Raw genomic sequence first — 19747 nt, 5'->3', positions numbered from 1 at the left:
AATACTACATTCAAAGAACATATCCATGTGATAGCTTCCAGCTGTGGAGTGTGAGTGGCGATCTGGCAAAGTTGCTAAGTGCAAACTGGATTGGTCTCTCATCTCACATTCTACTGTATAATTATTGTATAAGGGTGTATCATTAGTCCAATGACACAAACGCAGATTAAATCTTGATATCTATAGACCAATGAAATAAATAAGCTTCGAACGCGACTTTAAAAATTAAATTAAAATTAATCAATTGCCTTATAAATAAAAAGGAAAAGCCTGGAATTTTATATTAAACTCATTGCGATAAAAATTGTCAAGAATTTATTACTTAATTGTATATTGTACAGGTACTATTACATATGTAAGAAATGAGTATTAAAGCGACAATTATACATCACAATGACAAGAATAAGTCTTTAGGTCAGACACCCTCCATTCTTTTTTAATCAATATGCATATTCTGCTGCAATAATTCTATACTAAGCTCTGCACTCCTCACGATCAGCGTTCTGGGGCCAATCACAGACAGATGTTTTGGTGTTATATACCAAACCGTCCCTACATTTGTATTTCAAGGGCTTTCCATAAACGCATCTGTAATACTGTAAAAAGACAGAAGAATATATTTTTATATTATCATATTACTAGATATTATTAATTGGTTATTACTTTGAAATTAATTCTTTTTGTTAAGACTGGGCATTGAAAGATATTAGAAATTATTTTAATTCGTCGATATACTAATTATCAAAATATAAGTAGAAAGCTTACCACAGCACAGTCAGTAGCTGATGGCATAAAATCTTGGCCATCACATTGAACTTCGTTTTCATTTCCATCGGTTGGTGGTCGTAGAGTTGGTCTGGAAGTTGGTGGTCTTACAGTAGGTCTGGTAACAGTGGGTGGGTATGGCCTTGTAGGACGAGTTGTTTCCTCAGTATCCCTTGTTGGTACATTGTTTGAGCTTTGTGTGGTGCTTGGTGGCCTTGCCCATTCAGGCTAGACAACAATAAGTCGTTTATATTTTTTATTAAAAGTCGTAAGTAAATTTGATTCTTAATAGAATAATATAATATTTTTCTCTTAGACTTCAACGTTTTTAAAAATGATTAATTATTACTAACCGTGGGAGTTGTATGGTATTCCTTGTGAGGTACTTGGTATCCATTCAACGTTTTCTTAATTACATTCAAAAGGGGATTTTTCACTGGCCCGCAAAGTCCTCTGAAATCATCCATGTCTGTAGCCCAGACCATAGCACCAAGATATCCCTTTTTCTTAAGCCAGTCCATTTTAATTTTGATACTGTCCTGATCTTCGTATCCTACCCACTGAGTATCTGAAGAAAAAATTCACCATTAAGTCAAATCTTAAATCAGTTAAACAATTATTAATTATAATCGAAACAAAAATGCTATTATATCCTAATATATTCGTTAAATCATTCATAATTACTATTTAACAGGACACGAATTTTATTCTATCGAAAATAAGTAAATGTAGAAATTTTAATAATTTTTATTTAAAAAATCTATTATAAAAATTATTGTTTAATACGAGTTTCCTTTCAAAGAAATTGTCAAGAATGAGATTGGCATTCGGGTGAGCAGCCACCTACATAAATGCGTCCACGCACGTAAGGCATCGCAACAGGAATACTACAAGTAAACCATTGTATGGTAATGAGGCTAAATCCTCACTGACCAGCACCGTTATTAAATATTACTGACGCACGGTGCATCTTAACCGAATCGAATGTTTGTTATACTCGAGCGTTTTCTTCTATATCATTCTGATAAATCATCACAACTCACCTTTGTATGCGTATGGCACCATGCCTACGTCGTCATATTTCTTCGTCCAACCACTTTCAGGCTTGTCCATCTCTGAGCAGATCTATACAGGGATGAAGGAGCTTATTACAATTTTATAACCGATGAAAGTAAAATGCATATAAAATATTAAGTTATATCTAAAATACTCAATGATAGTTCTTAAAAATTATATAATAAAGGACAAATAATATGTGGAAATATTTTTTTTGTACAAGAAAATAATAAGTACCTCGTAGTATGCCAAGAATCCTTTGGCCCTTGTGTATGGACCTGGTGCACCACCACCAGCCTCTTTATTGATATACGTGCCCATTTTGTAGTCTTTGTTACCAGCACTGAGAGTGAATGTACGACCATACAATGGGACTCCAACTACTAGCTTGTTAGCTGGACATCCCATATCTTCCCACAATTGAAGACCATCGTTCTGTAAAATAAAACTTATTCTTGGCAAAGTTCTTTTTTAGTTTACTTTCATATTAAAAAAAAAGGTTAATTAATCACTCACCACATTCAATTTCTCATAGGCATATTGATCGTGTGGTCTTCTGTAGAGTGGACTGTGTACATCAGCGAAACCAGCCCAGTTCCCACGAAGATCATACGCCATTACGTGGATTGCATCAACATTGCTGAACAAAATTCGTGAAATTTTTAATATAGAAATTTCAATAAGAATAAAAATGTTAGGTTGATTAGTTTATAGTGACAATATAGGCATTTAGAAATTGATTGTTCGTGAGTCGAATTTTAATAATAGTTGAGTATAATTTGAAGTAAAAGAACTTTACATTATTATTGTGTGGTATGTCATATTTATTATATATGTTTGACTGCTTACGTGCAAAGTTCAGGAACGTGATATCCTTCTTGAAGACGGAATTTAGCCAGAGGTACAGCCATTGTAATTTCCCATCCTTTGCCTTCTCTGTCAAAGGCACGACGTAATTCCTCAACGAAATAAAAGAAATTGTTCTTGTCGGAGAACGAGCCACCCCTGTCAGTTGCTGCAGGGTATTCCCAGTCGAGATCGAATCCATCGAAGTTGTATTTGTGCATAAATTCTGTAAATAAATAAGAATTCAAAGTTAACGTTATACTGACTAAAAATCAATAATAATGACCATTTTTCGTTTTAGTAAATTTGTATACCTTAATAATTATTTATTTTATAAAAACTGTTTTGTTTAATTGTTAATAACTAAATTTGCTTACCAACGACGCTTTTTATGAAACTTCTGCGGCGTTGTGGAACAGAAACAAGGGCACTGTATTTTCTGCCACCCTCACCCCATCCACCGACAGCAACTTCTGTCTGGAGTCCAGGATACTTCTGCTTGAGGCTGGTAAAGTTCTTGAAGCCATTCTTGGCTACGTCAAACTCATCGTCCAGGACGAGAATTTCCCACGTAACGTTGCTTACTCCGATAAATGAGTAAATAACGTGGGTGCATAAATCAGCTGGAATATCTTCGATACCATATTGGCCTACGCCTGGCCTGTAAATGGCCCAATTGCTGTAATAACAAACTATTCTTCCTGGTTTTTCACCTGCAACAAATTAAATAAATTATTTCTTACATTTGATCAAAATTTCCTGTCAAATTTAATTTCAACAGAAATTATTAATTATTATTTATACATTTTAATAAGCTATCATAATATAACGACGATCTTAAGTTTTATCTTATCACAATTATGGCGCAAAACTTACCACCGGCAGATGCGTAAGCTGCTAGTACCAAGAACAATGAAAGGGAAAACAAAGCTTTTCCCGTGGAGAACGACATTCTGAAGATCTAGAAACATTTAAAATTCACTTATTAGTAACAGCCAAAATCAAACAATTTAACCAAAATAGAACTATAATATAAAAATTTAATTAACTAAAATTATTTTGTATCGTTAATTATATTATTTTATGTCAAATTTTCTAGACCACAGTAACAATAATTTTATTATTATCTAATTATTACTCACTGTTAATTATTAACAAAGTAAGTAAAAATTAATTTGAGAAAGAAGAATAGTATTTGTTAATTAGGAAAATAGATGAAAAAAAATTATTATGTACCGCAATGATGTAAAATTTGTGCTTTGTATGGTGAATCTATTATAGCAACGTCTGTATTGGACGACGTTCGGAGCTCTTTTGAAGGGAAACGACGGGGCAGAGATATTTTTCCCCTTTCGCGGCGATTCACGCTTCGCGGAAATTGCGTTTCACTGGGGATAAGTTTACCGAGGTTCGAAGATCGCACGAGGGTACTGATTTATACCGTGAAGTACCGGTTTCTTATCTTTCGGATATCTCTGAAATCCGATGTACCGTAATGGTACGTGACTCGCACCGGTATCGGTGGACCCGTTTCTGCGATTGTGATCTTGAACTTTGCTGGAGGTCGATACACCTCGGCTTTCTTGGCCCTAAACGTCACTTACAACTGTTTAAAAACTTGAGGAAACATTACGAGATTACGGGCTCATTTGAGAAATCTTGCACGATTTTATGCACCAAATATTTTTTTATTATTTTGCAATAATAACTATCATTGAAAATAAAATATTTGTTTTATTTATTTTATTCTTGTATAAACATTGTAGCTTAACCGTTTTGATAATTTAGTGAACTGGATGAGAAGTGTGAATTATAGAATTTTTATATATTATTTATAATGATTATAAAGATCGATTATATAAATGTTATCCAAGATTAGATCAGAATTGTGATAATTGATGTTCAACGATTTATCTGTAACTTGTTCATGGTTGTAATTTAGAAAAATGTGTTGTTTTTCGGGGCCATCGTAGAAAGAAACTTATTTAATGGTTATACAATGCTTTGGAAAAATGCAATTACGTCAGATATCCAATCCTTTCAATCTGCTCCAGTTTCCTGTGAATCTGAGATATGCTCGTAATGTTTTATTGTTTGGCTAACTGAGATTTTTACGGATTTCGAGCGGCTATAATTTCAATTTTACGACTTTTCACTCTCGTCTTACTTGCACTTTTCTCGCGTCACAGAGTCTGATTACTTTCATAGAAGCCGCATGAGCTCTCTTCTCTTTTAAATCGTACAAGGAAAAATTTTAATTTACTTTGAGTATTAGTACCAATTATTAACTCTATTGAACCTTCACTCATTTTTCATTCCTATTGTTCTGTGCTAATCTCATTTGGTACATTTATATGTATATGTATATATTGCTACTAATACAGTATTTGTGATTTTAATAGTTTAAATAAAATAATTTATTTAGAGTAATATTTATTTAGACAAATATAAAATTATTTAATGATTCGAAGTAGTTAGATAAATTATTGGACGATTATTGCTATTTTTAAGTAGAAAAAGCTACAAAGTGGTACAGACGCGAATCAACAAATTGATGGAATTAGTGTAGGTATGTTTGTGAGTTGATGGGAGAAAGAAAAGCAAAAGGAGTGTTTCTCCATCTCGAGTGGGTATTTTGTCCTTGGAATTTAACGTGAATGGTGTGAAATAAAAATACGTGGATAAGGAGGACTGTCGTTGGTTCGCGTGGACAAAGATCTGGAAGTGGATCTTTTCTGTTAGAGTTTCTGGCCTTCTTGTTTCACTAATTAGAATGCACGATGCATCCGAGGCTTTGACTTCTATTCCTCTCGTTGCACTCGAGGAATACAAACGGCAAAGTCGAGCAAAAAATCCTTAGCTTTATCCGTTTGTCAATATGAATTCTTCTTCTACTTTTTTATCTCAATTTCACTTTTGTTCTCCACTTGAAATTTTCGCAGACCACTTCTTTTCTCGTGGTGAATATAATTTTCAAGGCTGATGAAAATAAATGTTATTATAGTCAATATTTTTTGTTGGCCGAGTGTTTATTTAAATTTAATTTTTTGTTATACTACAGATTATAGATTTGTCTGGATTTGCATAAAATTTATTCCTTATTAACAAGACGTAGCTGTATGCATATAAAATGTAATTTTACGTTAACACTATTTGTTAATAAACCTTTAGAAATATTTTAAAGAAGTGAATTTAAATTTAAAAATGTTTATTCAATCCCTGAAGAGGCTTTATTGATTTGTGACATTGTTCAGTTTTTTTTTATCAATAATCCATTTTACATACGAAGCGTAATTAAAATTTTGTGAAATAGCACTCGATAGAATTAATTTTTAATATCGATCGAAAGTATTGTTAGTGACCCTCTCACTATGAAAATATAACAAAATATATATAAGATATATGTGTGAAAACAATTATTCACGATATCTTTCCTACAATCACTGTAAATCAATGTTATATTAAAAATAATTCCGACTAAACGTTGAATCCTGTCACTTTTCTTCGTAGTTGCATTACCTATCACTGATAAGGACTTGCAATGAGTGAGGTTTATTGCAAGGGAAAACTTTGCAAATACGATGAGTCAGAATGTCGTTCTATTTTTTCTATGCTAACACTGATATAAATGTCCACAATCCATTGTGTAACAACATTTATTGATAAAGGATTATACGACGAAGTCTGATAAGAATTGCACTATATTGATTGTTATTATAGAGATAGAGATAGTTTAGAAAATAAAACCTAGGAAAGCTTGTCAGATAAGTGAGGGAGGAAGGAAAAATAATGAGGAAATTGAAAGAGAAATATAGGAGGAAAGTTTGGATGAATGGAATTTAATGAGGAAGGAAACAGAAGGAAAATGGAGAAAATACGAATGAGGAAAAGCCAAGTGGAAATAGTATAAAGGGATGAAGAAAGTAGGAGGAAAATGGAGCAATTTGGAAATACAAAAATTAGGTGAAGAAAATAGAAAACGTGAGGCAAAAAGATGGGAAATTAAAATAAAGGAGATTGAAAAATTGTGAAGATTGCAAGAAGGACTCACCTTTGTGGTGACCGATATACTCGGAATAAGCGTGGAGGAGACGGAGGTTAAGCTCATATATACCCGTTGGGCCTCATTAGAATTCAGGTGCACGATCTGTCGTGTGATTGGCTGGTTCGACGACCCCCTGTCTCCCGCCAGCAACGGAAACTTGGAGCCAAAAAATTTCAAGCCAATATTTCGACTCTTCGTAGGAGGATAACAATAGATTCTCCTCGCACAATTAATCTTCTTCCTCTTCCGCTTTGTCTGACCATGCACCATCCTATATCCACTTCGAAAACATATCTCATCTATTTAATATTTCTATCACTCCCTCTTCACAATTTTATGTTTGCAATGTCTATTATTTTGCTTAAAGCACAATTGGTTTTTTTCAATATTCATTGATAAACACCATTAGTTACTAATATATTTATTGTAAAGCAAGGAATTTATTATTTTATCTCATTTTCTTTCGTCATGGTCTACCTAGCTTTACTATTGATTCTATTTAAAGTAATAAATTCTTTTTGTCATTCATATGATAATTACATTCTCTTAATAGACTAATAAATGTGATTCTACAAGTGTACGATAACTTCATTATTCCAGAATTTTGATCAATACTGTATTGTTTCAGCTCTAGGTTTTTTGTTAAAATATAAAGCATTAGAAAATACTAGACAAAAGAATCTATACAAGTATCAGATAATTTAATCTTATTCGAATTCTGTTTGAATAGTTTGTATTTTAGACGTAGATATAAAATCGATATTTTTTTATAAATTAATGAAATTTATTTGTAAGATAAGTTTGCATGAAAAAAAGTCGATATGTATGCGTGGGATAAATTGATAATTTCAGGGTTAAACCGAAGAAGACACTTATCACTTGCAGCTGGTTCTCGAATTTTTCTTTCTTTATTTTCTCAAGCGATTATCTCATTAATATTTACGTCATTTATAACGCGATGTTTGATCTTAAGCTGCTAAATTAATACTGATAAATATTTGCAGTGTTTTATGAGAATTAGTTGAAAGTTTCCAGATAAATATTACCAATTACAATCAATGTACAAATAACATTAAACTAAACTCATTTTTAATACTTTATTGCTAGTTTTGTACCTCACAATTATTATAATGATCCTTGTTCCACAGTTCTACTAAGATTGGTGATACTGAATTTATCGTAATAATTGTACTACTTATAAGTAGAATAGATTAAAGTGTAAATTTTGATGATTATTCAAAATCACATAATTCATATATAAAATTGTTCAATTTAACTAGGAGTATATAATTCATAATATCATATTATTATTTTCGTATATGCAACAAAACGTTAAACTTTTGAGCTGAATTAATTCGATAATTTTAAGTTGAATAAAAACAGGTGTTGGTGTAAGTACAGCTGTTTTTTAATTCAATAAAAGAAATGAAAACTGCATCAGAATAAGTCAAAAAGGTAATGTGTTATGTAAAAAAAAATATTTTTCAAGATATTGACTAATCTGTTTATTTTCTACAAAATTCTCTAAAGTATAGAATGATCTTTTAAAATGTTTAAACGATAAGAAAATAAGGTATGAAACTAAAATGATCAAATGCTTTCATTCCTTTTAGTTAAATAAAAGTATATTCTTTTTTTTATTCCTAAGAGTTATCCCAAAATTCACTTGTGGTCCTTTTATGCCAACAGTGAGTCAAGCTGGAATGTCAGCCGAGCCCGATTTCATTTCATTTTCTTTTATTGTAACTCACGATAAGCTTTCGTATTTTGTTCACCCACACAAGGCAATTCGTAAACCGTAAACCTTTTACATACAAATATTAACATTTCTCTGAAAACATACTTATATTGACATTCTTAGCACGCGTGCTTGTGTTAATATTGTTCCAATTCATTCCATTTTCTGTTGCATGAATAAACAGGTATCACGTTTTTTAGTGTTTTTTTTTCAACAAATTTATTGTTACCCACCAGAAACCTAGTTGCTTTTTCGAAAAACTTTTACCCTTTTTTAATAAATTGTCTTAAAAACTGTCGAATTATATGTAGAGAATTAATCTACTTTGCAAAACATTTTTCGTTTTAGATCCAAAAGACCAATTAGGCCTTAATCTTGTTTTATCGAGAACTAAGTATCTATCGATCTCCTAATAATAAAATTTTCTTGATAAAATCATAAATTTGTTGGACTATAAACTTAAATATTTTGTTGCAATTTTGCATGGAAATAAATAAAATTGGAAAATTTTGAAAACTGCTTAAATTGAGCGTATATCTCAGGAATGTTTTGTTGGAATATTTGGGATGGAGAAATTGGGAAAAAGTCAGAGTCCTTTCAAAAATAGCTGCAGGACACGGAAGGGACGGCAGTAAAGTTCGCGGGAGAGAGATGGAACAGGGTGAACCAGAAAGTGTGAATTCCACGAGAGATGTAAAAACCAGTTTACGTTTTATTTGTCGTGAAACAGTAGTAACATTAATTTATATTTATATGTAAACACTATATTATACTATATATATATATATATATGTTCACGTCGTATCGGCGTGGTCATCATAAAACCGACGACTTCTCAGCCTCTCGAATATACATGCATTTTGATGTTGATTTTGTTATTGTAAAATTGTCTTAAATTATTAAACTGCGAATATGCTGCCCATCAATCGTCTCGAGCGAAGCATTAACGCGATCCTCACGCGTGAATTCTCATGTTTCTTGTCTTTTAAGCATAACTCGTGTCACGTGTGTACTGTACTTTATATGTATACTTATAATTATACTTTTGTGTACGGTGTGATTGACGTCCGTTTATTCTATAAAAAATCGTCGCTGCAGCGTACAATATATGCTGAACTATGCAATAATCAACAGATTACTATGTATAATGTAAAAGAAATCGGATTGAGCGCTTGTATTTCCCCAACCTCGAACCCGAATATCAACAGTTCTTAGTGTGAACGTAGCTTAATCCGAGATAATCGCTAGTTGCATTATGTCCCATTAAAAAAATTGCAAAACATCGCCAATATCGTCTCGACCAAAAACTCCACTTTTTTAACAAACGCTCATTAATCTGATTTATCCTTAATAATATTGATAAAGATGATGTTAATAATATTATTAATGGTAATAATAATAATAATGTTAAAATTACGTGTCTTTCTCTCTCTTGAATATTTGCAGTGAAAACACATATACATCGTGTTGGCCCAGGCTAGAAGTATTTACAGAGGATCAATAAAAATGTTGTAGGATGCAAACAATGCTCCGTTGGATCCTTCGAATTAAACCTTACGCGTGCCTTAAATGATAAAGTGACGATACGTCGAAGGAGCCCACCCTCATCGAACCCCTAAAAACAATAGGATCGACTCTATAAATCCAAAACGGTTAACGTATAGTAATAATCATCGATCTACCTTAGCTGCTACGATGATGCTCATCAATTTCAAAAATTTGTATAAATTGTGGATGAATTTCTAACATTCACCCATCTAACTCTAATCGTATTTATACTATATATAGAACGCAACCGTTTAATTTATAGTCGATCATGACTTTGGAAGATTGGTCAATTTGTTCGACTCTTAAATCGACAGTAAAGTCTTAACAATAAAGTTTACAGTTCTGGCCGATGATTTATCGCTGGCCAGACTATCTAATTTGGTATAGCTCAATTGTATTTCCTTGGCTATTTTTATAATATGTACAGTATGATAGTTAATGTTTATCATCGATTTGATTTCCTATTAATGACACGTAAGATCCATGCACGTTTACAGTTTGACCAATGAACACCTATTTTGTTATCAGTATACCGATTTAGGATTAATGCTGCTTGTGAAAATTGGCTTATCATTGATTTTACTTAGCAAAGGCCACTATCAAGAAGCCTTTCTCGCTTTATTGTCTAAAATTCAAGGTTTTAAAAGCGAATACCTGAACGAATCGGTTAAGCTTCTTCATTGTCATTAAAACTTTCATTAAATTATTTACTGATTATCATCGACTCTCAGAAATGCTTTGCAATTTACAATATTTAAGGCTGGTATCCCCACTTCGATTTCTAGGATCATTGTTTTTCCAAATTTACAGATTTTTCACAATTATTTATAAATAATCAAGTACGATACTTTGAGTGATTGTATATAACTTTTGAAACATCAACGATTGAAGTAGTTTTGATAGGAATTGAAAGCTCGATAAGAGTAACGTAAGTTCGTGATAGACAATTTTTTAATTTGATAAAATGCTGTGCTTTAATAATGCATTCGGAATAGTTAACATTCTTTAAGGTATAATTGACTGTTGCAGACTCAATGATAAGAAAATTTTCTTCCGTGTACAATCATTTTTATTAATCACTATAAAATTTGTCAATTTTGCATAGTCCTTGTTTTTCACTATTTGAATTACGTTTGGATTATTCACAATTTTCATTATTTTAATCGAACGTTTCTTACAAGAATATTTAGTGATTTGACAGTGCTGCGTTAAAGTTAACGCAGCGCTTATATTTTTTTCGTGCAATCATTGAAGGATCTTCGTTATTCTTATAAATCATAAATATCCACGATGACCTTGAGGATTTTCAACTCAACTTTATACTCTTATCGTGCAATTATATGATTCAGACTTGTGAAAAAGAAAACGAATATAAGATTTATTTTCTTAGAGAACGACGATACTCAATATGATCCTTAGATTTTACTGATACGTTTGGAGATTTGGATATCAAAATTTTTGAATATCATTATAAACGCACGATGATTCATTTTTAAATTCTATTACGTGGAGCCATTACGTACCCTTTTCCGGTTCATTGTTAAGCAGACAAAACCGGAGATTACTAATATTTGTGATCACATCGTACTTAAACCGTTTCTAAAAATGTTATTTCGCTAGGCACGAGAATCCTATCCAACGATATTTTAGGGCAAGGGGGGGGGGGGGGGGGATTGTCACGATGAAATAACGAGGTTTAGTGTCCCGTGATGGATAAATTATCACTAAAAATATCGCAGTATTGGCTACGAAGCTGCTTTCTTTCGTTAAAACTGTACCGAAGTCATTGGTGCCAAACGCCAATAATGTACAGACAGAGAAAGAAAATGAGAAAATTGTAACGCTAGTCAAGTCCAGGCAAGCCTTGGATAAATTGTTCGCAATCACCATTGCAAAATCGAGGACGAGGAAACTTCCGAATGATTCAAGTTCATTCGTATGTAAAAATAAACATTTACAACAATAAAAAATGATTAATGATTGCTTCCTCGACCTTGACGATGCTGCAGGAAACCTTAAAACGCACGCATATATATGCAAAATAAGTGTACTTTACAATTCTTCATTTGCTCTAATCAAAGACTTGATATAAAAAATGCGATTAACAAACTTTCATTATCGATACTTGCAGCAGGTATTTTGTCTTTTGCACTCTTTTTAAAATAACAATTATAGCTATATACAGAAATTCTTTTGAAAATACTCGTCGAATTTTGATAAAAAGTAATTAAATGTGATTTAATTTTAGTAACAATTTCTTTGAATGTCGATTGTTTTTAGAGGAAAAACACTTAACAAAATAATTGATCATATAAATGTTAAGCGTTAACAGATTTTCTGGGAAAATTCGTATCAAATTTTAGTATCAAAAACACAGTGCGTTGCACTTCTTATCTTAATTAATTTCATAACGTCTACTTTACTCTGTTTGACCGCACGTTATACATAAGTCCTTATATGTACAATTAAAATTAGGTTAAAATTATTTACCTTTTAATACAAGGTATGAGATACTACTGATTACTACTGTTAAATATAATCAAAATATAACACGTTTCTAATTATGGCAATACACGGAGAAATGAACTTTCCACTTGAGGCATGACATCTCCAATAATAATTTTAATTAAACCTATCAATAATTTCGCATGACATTACTCTGTATGCTCTAAAATTGTTTATTTACGAGGATTTGCACGGTATTCAAAGATCGATGTGTCTTTAATGCTACTCGTTTCTAATAGGCTCCCCATTTTCGGCTGATTATATAGTGAGACAATCATTATTTGTCCAATTTTTATTTTCCCTCCATTAATTGACAACGATATTCGTGCGTGGCTAGGGAATAGCACAATATTTGGCACTGTTATTTATTTAATTATTTACACGGACTAGGTGGGCAAAGCTGGAAGAAAATTTTGGTTACAGAAGGGCTCGAGTGGCCTTTGAGAGACTCTATTAAAACAAATCTTTCTTTGGAGCACATTTACGTACAATTAGCATAATCTTAATCTACACTGCTTAAGTTTACGTGAATTTTGGCTCATGGAACACGTGTGATCACAAATATTTCGTATACGTTTACACACGCTGGACACTCTACGAATTCTCCGCAATAAATTCAAGTAAGCAAAAATTATGATTTCCTCTTTTCCAAACGAAGAAATCATTATAAGTGCTTACCGATTTTCCCAGTGCTTTTCATATAATTTTATATACATTATGCATATACAATATACGCATATATGTGTTCCTGTATGACTTTAGTATAATTAAACATCACCTTCCTACTTCTGGTCCATTGCAATTAAACGAATAATTTCTGATCTACGGGAACAACATTGAGGTCTCTTTTTCCACTAATATTACAGAGTTCGAGTCTTACGCTTTTGAAAAATTCTACTCTTCCGTATTACTACATAAATGAGTAGTATTAAATTTTAATGCGAATTTTCATTCAGTTTCAATGGCGATTAAGAGTAGAAATTCTCCCTCTGTTGGTAGAGTGGAAGTGGAGTGACAGGCGAAAGATCTTCTTCTTCGAAGCTGGGCTCGGTGTTCAAGGGTAACGTTGCCAAAGCGTTCACTGTCAGTGACACAGAAAGAGACACGTTAGAAAAATTGTCAAAGCGCATTCGTACGACTAAAGCTGATTGGGCGATTGATTTGGCAAAAATGAAAAAAAAAAATAGAATGTGAAAGGAAACAAACCTGACAAAATAGCAATGTCTTGCATTGATCCTACTTGGGGATGGAGGAAGCATATCGGTCAGTGCGCCTGGTTACCTACACACAACACAAACAATCCAAACAACACTCACTACGATTGACAAAAGATTATTCATCGGCTAATTTCAATGCTCGCGTTTCAGAGTTCAACTATCATCCGTTTTTATTCTCAATTCACACTCTAAATGACTTTTCCTCCATTGAATTATTTATTTATCAATGTGAAGCTAAATCCATGAAAATTTTTATTACATTGCAGGGTTATAAATCGAGAGTGAAATCTAATCTATAATAAATCGCGAAATAATGCTATGTAATGGAACGATTCGTCGCTTAATAGTTAAGAAATAAAATTAGCCATGCTAATCACGCTAAAATAAAGCACACTTAAATGAGCATGCGATGAGAAACATTGAGAGAGCATCATGACATACCAGCTACCATTTTACTTTTTTCCATCACTTGTTTAGCAAGAATTTGATTTAGTTGTAGGATATGTTCTCTTTGCCTCTTCTCTTCGGCAACTTTTCTTTTCAGAGTATCTGATTTCTCGACATTTACATCGTCATCTAAAAGTAAAACGGTGCGTTAAAAAAAAAGGCACGTGATTCTAATTCTACCACATACAACGACGTACCATTTCCTTCAGGAGTCGTCACAGTGGTTTCTGAGAGCATCTTTCTGATCGACTCTGCCTTCTTCGAGCGATGTTCCTGCTCTTCAGCTGTCAGTTCTGGTGTCTGAAATTCATGAACCAAATGCCAATTAATTATTTCAAACTAAAAGAGACAACTTGCAAGTTTCCCTCGATTACATAGTTAAGTTCAATAAATGCGTTAGTAGTCTGCAAATAAAAATATTGATAAAGCATCAAGATTCAAGAAGCTCCAATTGAAATTAGTTTAACCATTGTTTAGAAAGTTAAATGATTGAAAAATTACAGTAGTTTATAAAATTTGAAAATATGCTTCAAATATATTTAATCTATGAAGTATAACTTGGATGACAAAAAATGAGTAAATTTTCTGCAATCACCTTTTCTGGAATATATCGTTCAGGGATGACAATTTTATTTGGAGTACCAAGTAGTTGGTCAATCGTACTCTCGTTGTATTTGAGCTCCTTGTGACTCAACGTCGACCTAACGACGTCCGGAGCGTTTATTCTGGGCCTCAGTGCACGTTCCATATCAAGGTCGTCCCTAGCCCTACCCATGCCCTATTAAAAAAAAGATTCAACTTAAATCGAGTCTGCTCAAAAATACATAATTCATAAAAAATGCAAACACGTTAGTGCTGCTTCCAAAACCTCAAAAAGAGAGAATGAGAGAAAGGAAGTAAAAAAGATGATTAGAGGTAAAAAAAAGATGAATAGGAAGGAATTAAGATATGAAACGCGAGCAAAATAGACTACTGGTAAAAAAATTGAGGAGGAAAGGTGAGAAAAAAGATGGTATAGGTGAAAGAGAAAATCAGCAAAAAACGGGCAAAAAGTACCATCTTGGAGAAGGTGTCTTCGAGGTCAAGTACAGGTTTGCTACTAGAGACAGTATAGTGTCTTCTTTTCTCTTTGGGTATCTGTCTTCTTCTGGGGCCCTCGACCTTCTTCTCCGTCATTTCCTTGATGATTTGTTTCGCTGCCTCGCTCTTGAAGACTGGCGAGAGTTGCGGGGAGGTTTCAGAAAAGCTATTTATGCTGGCCACCGAACCAAACGGTCTATCATGGTGGACATTCGACGAAGTCTGGCCGAATTTCGGCGTTTCCACCAAATTTTCGCTCTTCATCGATGGCAAGGAGCCCTCGTTATAGCCATAATGACCGAGTTGTGGATAGTAAGGCTGATGCTGGCCCCTCATCGATTGGCTGTGATAACTCTGCTGGCTGGGACTATAGGAAGGACTCGTCGAATAATTCGGTGAACTCATGGGCACGTGCGAGCTGGACGTTGGACTCTCCGTGTAAGGCGACAAAGTGCTATCTGAGCTTCCATCGTGACTTTCGAACTGCAGGGAGCGCACAAAGCGTAAAATAATTGGGGCAAAAAATAGCAACATAAAGGGTTAATTAAATAATTCACGAGAGGGACTTTAAAGAATTGATAAAAAAAATGTGTAGGGGTTGATTACAATTTTTCTACATTTGTGGGGCTTCCTGGAGGTAATAAGGGTTGAAAGTGGAGAATTTTTGGGACTCACCCTGACTCTGTGGCGACGTGCCATGATGTTCCTCAGTGCGTGCATACTGTCGCTTCGAGGGGGAGGTGGTATTGGACCTTGGTGAACGCCTGGATGGGGTCGTTGACCCCCGAAACCACGGGGGAGCGACATGCTACGTTGGAACTGTGCATCGTCCAATTCTGTCAGCTGAACTGTGCTTTGTGCATGCATCATTGGAGACTCCTCGATAACTCTGTCCAGAGACTCTTTCTGAAAATACCGAATTTCCTCTTTAGATATCGCGAAATGTACCATGAAATATTTTAAACCTTGACCTTTATCGACCAATCAAATCGACGGAGCGTTTAGATTGGCTGGCTAATGATTAATGAGAGATTTGGTCCTTTTTCTGACAAAACACTACCAATCAACGTTTTGTAAAAGGAAAAGTCAAATCTATATATACGTTTCACCGTAAAATTAACAAGTATGGGAGAATTTTAAACCATTGCTTTGCAAATATTAGTTTGTGGCTAGGCACAGTTTGCGAAATTTGATGGGTGAGCGAAGGGCTAAATTGAGGGTGCCCTGATTGGTTGGTGAAAAATAAACGAGACTCTGTGGTTTGAGTCGATAAGCAATTTTCTGTTAAGAGGAAAACGGTGCATTTGAAGCACGTGGGGGTGGAATTGTATTGGTTGGAAATGTATGTTTACCTCGAAATTCTGCGATCCTCCAATATCATCCTCGTTCAGTCTTTTCGCTCCACCAGGTGCTTGAAGACCATTCGTCAAAGGGATTCCCAGGTTCCCAGTTCTGTCGCCCCGATCACGTTGACGCCTCTCGGATTCTCGTTTCACGATTCGAACCGTTTTAATTTCCTGCTTCTCCCGATTTTGAATGAGACCTGAACGGAACGGGTAAATCTGTTATTCTCACGATCCTATTCTAACTGTGTAGCTTTAATCATTTTCATTAATCTATTAAAAGCCTTCTTACTGGCTCACAAAAAAAGATATTATAAAATAGCATAAAAACTTGTCGAAAATATTAAATTAACTCGCGTTGGTTTACCAGGATACTTGCTATCGTCGTTGTGCACGTAATTCCCATTTATTAATAAAACTTCCTCGCTTGGTGGGGGAGGAGGTGGTGGGGGGATATACTCAGGTGGTGGAATAATTCCATTTATTCCATTCTCCATGTGTTTTATATCTGCAAAAAATGAGAAATCTATGTATAGTATTTGTCTAAAAATTTGTAGTTCATTTTGAATCTATCAGTAATTAGGCGCTCGAGTTATATTTGAAGGCTGATATCCTTTGGCTTTTGGAACTACCTTGTCTCCTGGAATCTGTGTTAACGTAGAGGGGAGCAACGCTCACTTGGATAGGGCTGCCTTTTCCCTGCATTTGATCCTTCAGTAGTTGCTGCTTAAGTTGATGCTGGTGTATCTGTTCCCTTAGCAACGGGGATAAAGCAGAAATGTGATTTTGCGATGATTGAGCGTACGGCTGCTGCTGCTGCTGTTGGTGCTTTTGCTGATTCTGGAGTCGTCCCAATGGTGGTGAGTATCTCTGACAATTTTCCTTGTACGCCAAAGGCGCTTCCTTGTACTGAATTGGCGATGTGTGCACGCCATTTTGTTTGCTCCTCGGTGACGAGGATAACGCAGGACTCGTCGGGGAATCCAATCCATGATCCAACGTTATCCCCGAATCCAAATCGGTCTCCAGCCACGAATTCTGCGTTCTCTTCTTTGGATGGTGCACTTGGGGTGCTAGATTTCAGTGCAGATATCAAAATTCTATCAGTTTTGGTAAAAATGATAGTTATAAATATAATAAAAAAATTCTTAGTAATTATATACAATAAATTTTTTTGGATTTCATTATTAAACGAAGTAAGGTTTTTCATGAAGAAGAATTCACGCACTGGACGAATGTTGTGGTTTGATTTGTTGGACCAGACTGTGGGATTTTTCGGTGAGCTGGCGAACTTGGATACTGAGTTCCTGTCTTTGTCTTTGGAGATCACCAACGAGCTGCTGCACCCTCCTCAGCTCAGCTTCCAGGGCTGCTGTGGTGCTGGAGGAATCTCTCGAAATGTTCCCGGTGTATCGTCTGGAAGCCTGCAGCTTCTGCCTTAGCACCACCAGATCTTGCTCAAGCCTTGCATTCTCTGCCACCGTCTCTTCCAATTTCTAAAATTTCAATACATTTTTCAGATTGTTTCCAAATATTTACAAAATCAAATAATCAATAATTTTAATATCAAATTATGTAATAAATTCTCAAATCTGTCTCTATTTATTCTCTGAAATGCCTTCAGTTATACTTTGAACGTATATAATATTTTACTCAAATTTTACAATAGAAGCTTAAATATTGAATTTTGTGAAATATTTTACACCTCCTCGTATTGTTCGATCTTATTTAACCGAATCTGCATGATTTATCAAATATTCTCGTATATATGTAGAAACAACCAACATTGTCTGTTTATAATTAGAATAAGTGTAGGAATGAATCAATGTTTAATGAGAAAATTGAAATAATTTGACTGTATGAAAATTTTTAATGCAGAATGCAAACGAGAAGGGGAACGCAGCATTTGCTAATGAAATTGAAACTCTACTGCGCTTGGACCGTTATATTTACCTGGAAGAATACGGGTTTCACCTAAAAACAACGAAGCCAGAATTTAATCACCCGTTAATTTAGACCAATTTCAACGTGTAAACTACTCACTGACGTTGCTTCTCAACTCTCACACATACACTCACGTCGTTTAATTATTTCATATATGATTTTAAGCTGCTAACACAAAACTCTGTTGCAGAATAATTTTATTCCTTCTTTTGTTTATTTATTACTGTTACAAAATTATAGCCAAACGTTACAGAAACCTTTTTATTCTAAAACTTGTATGTGCAAAGTATAGAACGTTTTAACGAATTGGAATGTTTATATTAGTTTGACTAAATATTTTGTAATCGTTTTTAAATTTTTTACTGGATTGATAAAATTTATTGTTAATTGTTAGACAAAATTAGAGTATTTTTTACTTAAAAAATAGTTTTATGGTTAATTGGAATAAAATTGGAGTAAACTGTTCAAGTCGTTAGGAATCTCGAATCGATCATCAATTTTGTGGGTCGATTTGCTCGAGCAAATTTTGTTTGACCGATTTGAAACGCGGCCTGCCGGTTGCAATCAATGTCTATTCAGAGAATTCTTGGTTGAAAACGAGAATAGAATAGGCCGTGGCTTATTGTAGCCAGTACAGATAACTTTCTACCTTTGAGTTATGCGCTAGCAGTAGTCTAACACGACTGAGTTCTCGTTCCAATAGGAGCTGCTGCTTTCTGTATCGTTCAGCTTCTACTGGGTTGCTCCTGCTGCCTTGAAGTTTATGTCGGAGTCCTCCTAGAGCTTTTTCCAGTAGTTCCTGCAAACAAGAACACAAAATATTTCCTTTAACATTATTCAACAGCACTAACAATCGTCGATCATATAATTTTTATAATGTAAATATGGTTAAAACTTTATAATCTACCGATTCGAAAAAACTAAACTTTTATTATATGGTTTTATCGAATTATTCGAATGAGCTTTAATTCGATACTTTATCCAGCTTAAAAAAACAAACGAGATTTACAGGGTGTGAGAGCCTTGAGACAAATGCAGTATGTGGTAAAAATAAAAGCTTTTATCTTCGTAAAAATTCGTGTAATGATTAAAATATTAATGATTTTTGACAGTGGTAAACGCGTGTGTTGTGTTTGTTTTAGGTGTCCTGTGCCTGCAGCTGTCAAAACAAGCCTCAAGGACTCTCACACCCTATAAGTCTCGTTTGTAACTT

At 34.1% G+C, this 19747-nt stretch overlaps 2 protein-coding genes across 10 annotated transcripts in view; both read right to left on the bottom strand.

Annotated features, from left to right (window-relative positions):
• Nucleotides 1–298: 298 nt before the first annotated feature.
• On the bottom strand, nt 299–4062 carry Cht5 (Chitinase 5). Of its 2 annotated transcripts, none has more exons than XM_066733564.1 (10): nt 3904–4062; nt 3544–3628; nt 3045–3380; nt 2671–2893; nt 2338–2461; nt 2059–2256; nt 1809–1890; nt 1119–1333; nt 766–993; nt 299–596 (listed from the first exon to the last, which is right to left on the bottom strand). In XM_066733564.1, the coding sequence occupies exons 2-10, from the start codon at nt 3617–3619 to the stop codon at nt 474–476; spliced, it is 1605 nt and encodes a 534-aa protein (XP_066589661.1). In that variant the 5' UTR covers nt 3620–3628; nt 3904–4062; the 3' UTR covers nt 299–473. The 2 variants fall into 2 exon arrangements, with proteins under 2 accessions (XP_066589661.1, XP_066589668.1); XM_066733571.1 differs by lacking the exon at nt 3904–4062 and adding an exon at nt 3810–3869.
• A 5094-nt stretch (nt 4063–9156) lies between these two features.
• The window catches only part of LOC136777300 (uncharacterized), a 198494-nt gene continuing 187903 nt past the window's right edge, over nt 9157–19747 (bottom strand). For 5 of the 8 annotated variants that reach the window (XM_066733468.1, XM_066733487.1, XM_066733476.1 and 2 more), the window contains 11 exons: nt 19184–19333; nt 17819–18086; nt 17223–17663; nt 16958–17098; nt 16600–16790; nt 15923–16153; nt 15224–15730; nt 14763–14945; nt 14365–14467; nt 14162–14296; nt 9157–13584 (listed from right to left, as the gene is read on the bottom strand). In XM_066733468.1, coding sequence (XP_066589565.1) covers nt 13472–13584; nt 14162–14296; nt 14365–14467; nt 14763–14945; nt 15224–15730; nt 15923–16153; nt 16600–16790; nt 16958–17098; nt 17223–17663; nt 17819–18086; nt 19184–19333 — 2463 coding nt within the window. In that variant the 3' untranslated portion in view covers nt 9157–13471. Of the gene's footprint in view, nt 13585–13709; nt 13785–14161; nt 14297–14364; nt 14468–14762; nt 14946–15223; nt 15731–15922; nt 16154–16599; nt 16791–16957; nt 17099–17222; nt 17664–17818; nt 18087–19183; nt 19334–19747 lie in introns of all 8 variants that reach the window. The other 3 variants (XM_066733472.1, XM_066733493.1, XM_066733480.1) reach the window with 3 other exon arrangements.

Source organism: Prorops nasuta, unplaced genomic scaffold (genome assembly GCF_024137725.1).
Source record: "Prorops nasuta isolate Cenicafe-Biocafe unplaced genomic scaffold, Cenicafe_Pnas_1.2 PNAS00002, whole genome shotgun sequence".
NCBI classification, from domain to species: domain Eukaryota; kingdom Metazoa; phylum Arthropoda; class Insecta; order Hymenoptera; family Bethylidae; genus Prorops; species Prorops nasuta.
The sequence above is the reverse complement of the archived record's forward strand: the minus strand, read 5'-3'. Positions and strand labels throughout refer to the sequence as shown.